This window comes from Aspergillus candidus (genome assembly GCF_002847045.1).
Source record: "Aspergillus candidus strain CBS 102.13 unplaced genomic scaffold BDW47scaffold_4, whole genome shotgun sequence".
Lineage (NCBI taxonomy): Eukaryota > Fungi > Ascomycota > Eurotiomycetes > Eurotiales > Aspergillaceae > Aspergillus > Aspergillus candidus.
Window position 1 is genome coordinate 768,546 of NW_020194009.1, and position 10,329 is coordinate 778,874.

A 10,329-nucleotide genomic window follows, 5' to 3' on the forward strand; every position below is an offset into this window, starting at 1 on the left:
AATTCACCATTATCCTGCCCTAGCTTGCCTGACCAATAGGCCGCCATGCAAGATTGGTGTAATGGTACGGGCTCGGGCAACATATTACCAACTAAACCAAAAGGACACACTGACCAGACCGCTAATATCATGACCCTGGTAAGTCCTAATCCCGTATATAGACCTAGGCACAACCCACAAACAGGTAGGAAGTCTGACTAGTAGGCAAAACATGACTAAATTTAGACCTCAAAATACGGTGGATCTGGATTCAACTTTTGAATCCTGATCCTGGCGTGTCGTACAGCATCAACGTCACCATCTCGCACGCCAGTATGCCGATCTGTGTAAGCGGAGCGAGCATTATGCCGACTTAAATCTCTTTCGGTGCTTAGTCTTCACCCTTCGATATGAGCACAATGACCAACAGCTTACGCGCGCCTGGATGACTCTCGGTCGTGCAATCCGACTGGCGCAGGTGCTGGACCTGAACCACCTCGATCGCCCGGCTTCGATTTGCCGCAGTAGCTGGGTCCTTCATATGATGTTGCAAGCAACACAAGTGCAAGCTGTGGTCGAGCAATAACGACGGTCGTTGTGGGCGTTGTATATTTGGGAGACCTATATGAGTATGCGAGCCGGCACACCATGCCAAATCAATCTGGCCCAAGTACGTCTTTGCCGTCTTTCTATCTTATGCTTCCTTTATTTCCATCCCAGCAGACAAAGAACCAACTGACCATTTAGGTCGAAGTTAATCTCGCCCCTCCCGGTTAATATGGCCCAGACTTCGAAGATACACATAAACCGCTCCTAACCGAGAATATCAACCTTACGCCCGTCACACATCTTATTCTACAGCGGACTGGTGCTGGTGGCAATACTCAGTAGACAGTGCATGCGGCATGTCATGCAAAAAACGGTCGCAGAATCGGACTCGCCACCTTTCAGGTCAGGCTTCTGGGACCGCCACTACGCTCTCGGCTAGGTAATTAATGATGGCATGACTGTTCTGCAAGCACACCTCAGTGCAAAAGCCTCGCGCATGGACCCAGCCACCTTCAGCTTACTCCTCAATCTCTGCGCCTTGAATCTGTAGCTGCATGAAGCAGCCATCGCCCAGGCTGACAGGCAGGACTTGACCCCGTCACTAGTCGCCGAGTCGCGACGGAGATGTTCGGTGGATGCGCTCAAAATTGCTAGTACTATTAGGATAATTTATCCGGTTTCCCGCAGAGATGGGGATATCATTACTCTGCAACGGACGTTTATTGGTTCGCTATTGGTGATGAGCATGAGGGCGTTGTGACGGGAGTTGCGCACGTTAACGGACCTGACGGCAGATAGTGTCACGGGTTCGCTGAGGCTTTTGTCTGATATATTAGATGCGATTGAGGAGGAAAATGGGTATTGGCATCATCTTGTAGCTGGGGTGGATGTTACCTTGCAGAAGTGGGAAGAGGAACATGATGGGTTTGGGAGTCTCTTACGGCAGCAGGATACAACGACATCAAGATTAGACACTAGACCGGAAACTTGATGTTAGTAGATATTCAATACTGGAATGGCATACACTTGGCAGCTAAATGTCAGCCAACTAAAAATTTATTGTGAGAATTTCTGCATATATGAAACACCTGTTGTGTTTAGCTTAGGTTCTGAACTTTACCCCTAGTAAAAAAGATTACTAGCTTTCAACTTCCCCAAGCGCCTTTTATGTAGTAGCGCACTTGGTTAGGTGTTTTCCCGCACCTATAAACGCCGCTCCCCACCCTCCACTATTCACCCACGGAAATTGTCTACCGTCTCCCGCGACGAAAGCAGTGGCAGACATGGAAAACAACGAAGAGTAGGAGAGAGGAGGCCGCACGCCTCAGCCCCACCACTTTTTCTGTCTCCTCCTGTTCTTCGCCGTCGTCAGGATGATATCCCCTGCTACAAATCCCGAAATGACCCACGTTGTCGGCAAGGCCGACAACCGCCAGCACGCTGTGGTGAACCTTTCATCTCCAGACCACAGCCTGCCTTTCTCATCGCTCCGTGCGCGGCCAACCCTTCTAGGATTGACTTCCAACAATCTCAGCTATGCCCGTGGTGGAGATCTACTATATTGGTATGGTGCCTGGATTTACATATTTCCCTGCCACTGACAGCCACAGGTGGAAAACATACCCCGTTCCACACACCGCGCCGGCCCCATACAACGATCAATCGTCTTGGGGTATTGTCCCGGCATGGGGATACGCTACTGTCACCGAGAGCAATGTCCCTGGTATGATCCCAGGCTCCCTTATCTGGGGATACTGGCCTACCTCCACGTCGCCCACTCTCCTGTGCTTGGAACGCAGTGATCCTGAAGGCCACTGGGTGGAGGTTAGCAACCATAGACAACAGCTTATGCCTTTATACAATCGCTATGAACAGGTACTCCCTGATGAAGAAAAAGAGGTGGATGGGAGGGCATGGAGCACGGTTTTCCGAGGGGTCTGGGTCGCCGGATACCTGCTTAGTGAGTATGTATTTTCTCCCGACCCGCGCGCACGAGAACCAGTTCATCCGCTTGGCGCAGCGAGTAAACTCCCCTGGTCTACGAATGATGCTGATCTCTCGAACGCTGTTGTAATGGTTCTGGGCGCGTCGACCAAGGTTGCGCGGTCGTTTTCATGGTGTCTTTTCGACCGGCCCAGCGAAAGTGGGCCCCTAGGTTTGGTACAGGTCACTTCATCGCCTGATGCATTGCAGGCGATGACAGATAGAAAAGGCTGGGGGGGGATGTTCAAAACATTGACATATGCCGAAATTGACCAAGCAACTGAGTGGATCGAGGGTCTACAGCCATCGAAGCTGGTAATTGTCGACTGCGGAGCGCGGGATAATGTCCTTAGTCAGATATGCCACAATCTTCGAGAGTCCGCACTCCCGTCCTGCAAAACTGTCATTCTGCAGGTGGGCAGTCAACAGAAGGTTTGTCTTGCTGACTTTGCGTCTGGGGCCTTGTGTTGACTTTATTCAGGTGTACACGGCGGACGAAGTCCAGACTGCCCGTGCAGCTATGGCATCGCTTGGAAAGATCCAGTATAATACCTCCGGCGTCCAGGATACAGTGATCGACCGGGAGGGAGCTGCAACATATTTCGGAAATGTTTCGCGCAGGTGGAAGGAATGGTTAGCACACCGTTCCGGCGCCATCCCTGACATGCGTTTAGCCTATGGGCAGGGCATTGCTGGAGACAATGGGATTTATGGGGGATGGGAAAGACTTTCCAATGGTGCAGTAAGACCCGAACAAGGATTGGTTTATGTCCTGTAGATCTCATTACAGACATATGGGACTATTGTTCTATCCAGGTTGTCGGCCGCCGTGGGACTCAAGCCCTAAAGGCGAACGCCACAGAAAAATATCACCACGACACCGAACAGCAGAGGAAAATAAGAAACCGGCTGTGGGTTCTGGACCAGCTTCGTTTCACTGCGCTTGACCGCCGATTTGCTATCCTTCCACCCTAGACTGCCCCTATCCTCAGTGACAAAAACATATGTCAGCTTCGGAGCTTCAGCGCACGTCTGCGCAACATTCTTCGCCATGAAATCCAACCCAATAAGCGGTAACACCCATCGTTGCGCGATGTAACTCAGCCACCCTAATACGCCTGCCCAGCCGCCCTAGTTCGACGATCTTCACTAAGGAACTAAAAAGAAAAAAAATAACTCAACAGTAACAGATTGTATAACAGCACGTGGAGGACTGTTTCGGAGCCAGACACAACTTCCGGCTTCCGATTACTCAGCGGAATTGTAGATCTGAACGACACCAGAGTCTGGCCAGAGCCTCGCATTTGAAACCTCCGACGGATAGAAGGGGGAAGATCTGCACTTGCTGTGGGCCCAGTCCACCAGCTTGTATATAAACTAAGAAATCGCCCGGCTTGTTCAGGGAAGACAATGTTACGTTTTCAATGTTCTTTCCCGGCACGACTGTGCCGAGCCCCTGTTTTCTAAGTGGTCAGGGAAGATGATATATAGTCACAGAAACAGCTATATAAAGGCCATCGCGACGCCCGACCAAAATCCACAATTTATTGTCTCATAGCCAAAAAGTATCAAACCGCCAGCTATGTCTTCAAATCTTTCAGCACAGAACCCCACATGCGAGGGCGTCCTCATTGTATGGCTTCAAGTCATTAAACATTCGAATTGGAATCGAGTGCTGACAAACTGTATATTGGAGCAGGCATTGCCGGTTTAACGCTGGCCCAAGCCCTACGACGCCACGGGGTACCTTGTACAATTTTTGAGCGCGATGATTCCCCGGACGTTCGCAATCAAGGATGGGGCGTTTCTATCCACTCCACTCTGACTACGTGGGAAGCGCATATCTTTTCAGAGATTTATGATCGCGTCTGTGAAGCACAGGTGAATCGTGCCGTCGGTCGTGATGAGGTCCGCGGAGTCCCATGGATCAACGGCGCGACTGGAAAAGTCGAGCAGTCCGTTCCAAAAGGCAAGAGACTTAGGCTGAGACGGGACGGAATCCGGACGGCCCTCATGGAGGGTCTGGACATCAAGGTCAGTCAAGATTTCCTTTTGTTCCGTTGATTCTTGTCTAACCCAAGGCTAACTCGCTTTGAAGTGGGGCAAACGACTCGTCAAGATTGAGAAAATAGAGGGTGGTATTCGAGCCGAGTTCACTGATGGCTCGACTACTGTAGGAAAAACACTGGTGGGTGCAGATGGCTCGACATCCGTGGTCCGCAAGTTTCTCGCGCCCACAACTCACGAGCTGCATCGCCTTCCTATCAATGCGGTGGGCTGTGCCGTGACTATGAGTGAAGAGCAAGTCAATTATTTCAAAAACCACGTCGATCCACTCTATTTCATGGGTACGCACCCAGAAACAGATACCTTTGTCTTTTGGTCTCTGCTAGACACTCCCACCTCTCCTGGGAGGCCCTACCGTGCACAGGTCTACTTTTCCTGGTTGGCTTCTGATGCGGATGCGGAACTGTTCAAGCAGCCCTTACTTGAAGTGTTCAAACAAAAGGGCCGGCCATTCTTCCCTCGCATGCGTGATATTGTTGACTCGTTGCCGGATGACACCGTCGTTACAAAAGTCAACCTGGTCGACTGGCCCTCTGTTGAGTGGGACAATTGGAATGGCACTTGCACCTTGATTGGCGACGCGGCCCATTGTATGGTGATTTGTAAGTCTTATCTTCCTCGTGAGAGAATGGAACTCTAACTAATTTGAGCAGACCGCGGCGAGGGAGTGAACCATGCCATTGTAGATGCCTGTCAACTCGCGGATACTATCAAGTCGGGTGCTGATGGTGACAAGTCCATGGATGACGCTGTCAGAGAGTATGAGAAGCAGATGCGCCCGCGAGCGAGAGAGGCAGTGAAGACCAGCAGACAGGCCGGATACGATGGCCATTGTTATGCTAAAGTTGACAAGGAAGGAAGCTTCGCTCTTCTAGGTGAAAAGCCAGTCTAGTGGTCTTTCTTGTTATCCAGGCCTTCTGTGCAAGGGCACAGCGGCCCAAGAACCGCATGATCTAGTACGCATCTAGGTGATGGGTGCAGAAATGCCGATATTTCGGGCAGTTCTAACTGTAGGCTATTGGATATTGGTCGAAATTGTTAAAAGAGTTGGGTTGACACCGTTTCCCGGAAGCACTGCAACAGATCTATTTTTTTGCTCGTATAATTATTTTTCCTGCCTATACCCTAGTAGATATTCCACCCTAGGTAGAATCAACTTTCGTGCCCGCTCATTTGTCTGTCCTGGCAGGAGCCACAGGAAGCCTCACATCTCTTGTGATATACTATCTACATGGACAGATCCTGATTAATTATAACATCTGTCAGAATCAGATTTACCTGCGTGTTAACAAGGATAAAAATTTATTATATATAAATTTATTTTTCTTCTTCTAATTATCTCTTAAATATCCTTATCAATCTCTCTATTTTTTTTTAATTAATTAATTCAATTAATTTATATACTACTACCCTCTAATAAACTAATTCCAGGTAATAATAGTAGCACCTACCAACATGGGCTATCGCATGGGGGCTTTTCCAATGCGTGCGGACTGGACTTAGGATTAAATCATTTAGTAGAGTGTCATCACCAAACCGAAAAACCCGCACTGAACCCGCAACAAGTTCAGTTCCCAAGATCTGCCACTGCATCCGCAATGAGTTGGGTCCTACCCGGGTAGAGTCCACACTAATCCGCATTAAATAACACTAATAAAGTAGCAAGACATCAACAAGCTAATACTAACACACTTGAGTGACCATATTCATACTAATACTATTATATATTTTTGATTTTAGAATTTGAATTGTTTTCCTTGCTTGATATTTGAAAAAAAAACTACTAAGGAATAGATCAGTTTCAACCCGGCCTAGCAGGTCAGATTATTAATCTCCAATTCCAACCCGCCCCGAATCCATTGGCAATGTGGATCGTGTGCCAAGTATTCAAGCGTCTCTACACTTCCCCGATCCCCAAATTGGGGAAATGAATATTCTCTTCCAACGGTTTTACGGGACCCCATTGAATTTGGGGATCATCACTTCTCTATGAGAATCCACAACGTGAATATGACTGCCTCGGGATTGGACAAAATTGGAGGGAACGCCCTGCTGTGGCCATTGAACCTCGGCACGCCTCGGTCACTTAATCATGATATTGTGTTTTCTCCAATCCCCTATATACATCCCTCTGTTCAACATTTTTTTTCAACATGTTTTGGGTACTACGTCGAAGTCAACTATCAAAGATCAATCGATTAGCATTGCGGTGTGAGCGGACCATGTCTCATTTTCGCATAATCAACCATGAAGTCCGCGCGCAAAATATTCGCGACCGACCAGGGGCAGTTAAGCTAGGGCACGAACGGGACCTTCGACTGGCAGTCAAGCAGTATGTCCCGCATGACAATCCTTGTCCTAACGATGGAGATGTCACCCTTATCGGGGCGCATGCAAATGGATTTCCCAAGGTTATACATCCTCCTCTGTAGAGGCGATGATCGAGGCTAAGAAAGTGTTAGGAGCTATACGAGCCCCTTTGGGACGATATCTACGAAAGACTGCGAGCTCGCAAACGACGTATTCGGGCAATTTGGATTGCGGACGTTGTTCAACAGGGTCAAAGCGGTATTCTGAACGAAGGGATTCTTGGAGACGATCGTAAGTTTTCAGCGTGATCGTGTGTCAAAGATTCTGACTGAACCTTTTTGTTATAGCTAGCTGGTTTGATCACGCGCGGGACGTGCTGTTCATGTTGAATCAATTTCAGGACCAAATCACCCATCCTGTCATTGGAATTGGTCACAGCATGGGTGGAATGCAGATGTAAGTGGGATTGAGCTTATGCAGAAGCTATGATACCTGACCGAATAAAGGGCCCATCTTTCTCTGATACATCCATCGTTGTTTCAGGGACTTATTCTCATAGATCCTGTCATTCAAAGAGAAAACCCGAGCCGTAAATATGCTTTACCGTCTACATATAGGCGTGATCTTTGGCCCTCTCGCGCCGACGCGGCAGAGAAGTTCAGATCTAGTCGGTTCTATCAGGCCTGGAATTCTCGAGTACTCGATAAATGGATCGAATATGGACTCCGCGATCTCCCAACAAATCTCTATCCCACGACCAGTGAAACCGGCGCCCAACCACCCGCTGTAACCTTGACGACGCCCAAGTCACAGGAATTATTTACATTTTTGCGATCCTCATATGTCGATGAAAGGTCCGGCCTTGCTCGTGGATCACCTAAGGAGGAGATGCATCCGGATGATATCGAGAACTTCCCATTCTACCGCCCCGAGCCTCCGCGAATCTTCCGTCAATTGCCAGAGCTACGACCCCCGGTCATGTATCTCTTCGGAAGGGACTCTGATCTTTCTTCCTATGATGCTCGTCGGGAAAAGCTACGTCTTACCGGTAGCGGAGTTGGGGGAAGCGGGGGTGTGTCTCGTGGGCGGGTAAAGGAAACCGTTCTTCCGTGCGGACATCTGGTTCCCATGGAGCTTGTCCAAGAAAGTGCGCAGGCCAGCGCCGATTTCATTGATTCGGAACTATCGTGCTGGGAGTCTCACAGCCTGGCGGTTCAAAACGCCTGGGGATCTGTCTCACACCAGGACCGCACAAGCATCGATGAGCAATGGAAAACTCATATGGGAACCATACCAAAACGACCAAAGCTTTGAGAGCACCTGTCGTGTCATCTGTGGAGGTTTGTGTTTGTTTCAATGCGATTCTAAATGTATATATATAATCTCAAGTACAGATTAGAATAATATTAGATAGTAGTCTCAGGTAATCTACTTGTCCAAATCAGCACTAATTATCTAAATACTGCAGACTCCATGTATCTGATCTCCTGACCCTGCAGGTTTTCAAGGGATCAGTGATTAGTTCTAATAACAACCTCCCCCTACTGTTCTTTATATAATCCTACATTGCCACTCCTAGCACGCTATCCAATCCTTTGATGTGGTGTCCCTGGGTACCGCATAACATAGGGCTTCCCATTCACTCCGCCATACCTAAGTCACACGCCAGCTGGTGAATAGTATGATAGGTGACCACATGCGAATCCTGTCTGTTGTATGTTTTTCCAACTTTTTCTATCTTTATCTCAACTTCTTTTTGATTAATGGGTTCAGTTAAGGCTGCTGTTCTACCTCCAGGCCCTTCAGCCCATCAACTGAAGTCCACCTGAAGCTCTGAAACCTCTTTATTCTGCACCCAGCCACCTGCGAAGACCCTGATCGGTTGATGTGGCCGTTCGCCATCTGTTAGCTGATTAGCCTAGTAAGGGAAAGCGTGCCTCAGGGTGGCTTGTTGTCAAACAGTACCACTACACTAAGAAGCTATGACGCCAGTTCAGGCATGATACTATATTTTTCTTAGTTGACAGCTAGATCACCAGCGCTTTTACCTTCTTGAAATGGATCATTCACATGCACATCCACTTTACAATTTCAGGCCTTGGGCCCCACAACAGGATCTCCAGTATTCAATCTATAACAAGAGTGAGTTAACATGACTGTAACTCTATACCCTAGTATGTAATCCAGTCTACGTACACTGTATTTCTTCATGTTCTTATTAGTCGCGCCCCCATGCCTGTGGGTAGCCCTACCTGTGAGATTCTCTCTACACTACTGCCTTGCCTGCCTAGATACTTTTAATTACTTTCTTCTTTTCTCTACTTCTTCTAAGTAATCGCGAGAGAATTAAGATACTAGTAATATTTTTTTTTTTTTTTTTTCTTCTCTTCCTTCTCTCTGAATCCCTGATACTACTTAACTTATTAATTAATTAACTTACTAATCTATTTATTTATTATATTATTATTATAAATCTCTTTACTTATAAGAAGTCCTACTCTTTCTAGATTTACTACTTATATAATTAGATTATATATCTAATTAAGTTACTTACTTATCTTACTAATTATTATACCTATTATCTTATTATTATTATAAAATCTTTTTATAAGATTATACTAGTCTTTATATTATAATATTTATAAATTAATCTAGCTTATAAGCTTTATTTAGTATTATTTTTAGAAAATTCTTTAATTCCTGAATTACTAGTTTATCAGGGCTATTATTACTTATATTATTTTTATATCTTATAATTTACTAGTATTCTTTTATAATATTATTATAAGATATATCAGGATAACTAGCCCTGTAAGTATTTATAAAAAGAAAATAAGAATTTTCTAGTCTTATTATAAATTATAAGTTACTAGTATTTTTTTAAAACTAGAATAAGTAATAATTTTTTTTAAATTATCTTATTTATATTTATTTTATATATATCTTAAATAGTTATTATAAGTAAGACTAAGATTATTTTTATATAAGTAAAGAAAGCTCTAGTATAAGATACTTATTTAATAAAAATTAAGATAAAGTAAGTACTAGATCTAGATATTAAGATAGTAATAAAGATATCTCTCTAGCTAAAGCTTATATAATAATCTAAGTTCCTGTAAGAACATGTCTTTAAAACTATTATTCTATTAATAATAATACTAGATCTTATATAAGAGTTCTTACTAGAGATCTTTATAGCTAGTATTAAATAGCTAGTAAAGATAATCTACTAGTTAATTAAAATATAATAAATTAATAAGTTTAACTAGGTAAGACTCTTATATTTTATAACTTAATTTATTTATAAAGTCTTTTTACTTTATATATATACTTAGAATATAACTAGATTCTAATTTTATAAACTTAATACTAGATTTAAATTAATAACTTTTTATAATAATTATAAGTATAAAACTAGTTTATCCTAATCTAGCTTAAGCT

The 10,329-nt window shown here is 45.1% G+C and overlaps 3 protein-coding genes across 3 annotated transcripts; all 3 read left to right on the forward strand.

Annotated features, from left to right (window-relative positions):
• The first annotated feature begins 1,789 nt into the window (after positions 1 to 1,789).
• Positions 1,790 to 3,801, forward strand: BDW47DRAFT_99573 (DUF2855 family protein). Its single transcript, XM_024820899.1, has 3 exons — positions 1,790 to 2,092; positions 2,139 to 2,943; positions 2,993 to 3,801. The coding sequence occupies exons 1-3, from the start codon at positions 1,902 to 1,904 to the stop codon at positions 3,287 to 3,289; spliced, it is 1,293 nt and encodes a 430-aa protein (XP_024675702.1). The 5' UTR covers positions 1,790 to 1,901; the 3' UTR covers positions 3,290 to 3,801.
• Positions 3,802 to 4,509: 708 nt separating this feature from the next.
• On the forward strand, positions 4,510 to 5,744 carry BDW47DRAFT_99575 (uncharacterized protein). The gene is made up of 3 exons (XM_024820900.1): positions 4,510 to 4,545; positions 4,610 to 5,180; positions 5,232 to 5,744. The coding sequence occupies exons 1-3, from the start codon at positions 4,525 to 4,527 to the stop codon at positions 5,468 to 5,470; spliced, it is 831 nt and encodes a 276-aa protein (XP_024675703.1). The 5' UTR covers positions 4,510 to 4,524; the 3' UTR covers positions 5,471 to 5,744.
• A 1,014-nt stretch (positions 5,745 to 6,758) lies between these two features.
• On the forward strand, positions 6,759 to 8,202 carry BDW47DRAFT_133159 (alpha/beta hydrolase; the record flags this gene model as incomplete). Its single annotated transcript, XM_024817761.1, has 4 exons — positions 6,759 to 6,989; positions 7,041 to 7,179; positions 7,236 to 7,344; positions 7,395 to 8,202. Exons 1-4 carry the CDS (start codon positions 6,801 to 6,803, stop codon positions 8,200 to 8,202), a joined length of 1,245 nt encoding a protein of 414 aa, XP_024675704.1. The 5' UTR covers positions 6,759 to 6,800.
• Positions 8,203 to 10,329: the final 2,127 nt, after the last annotated feature.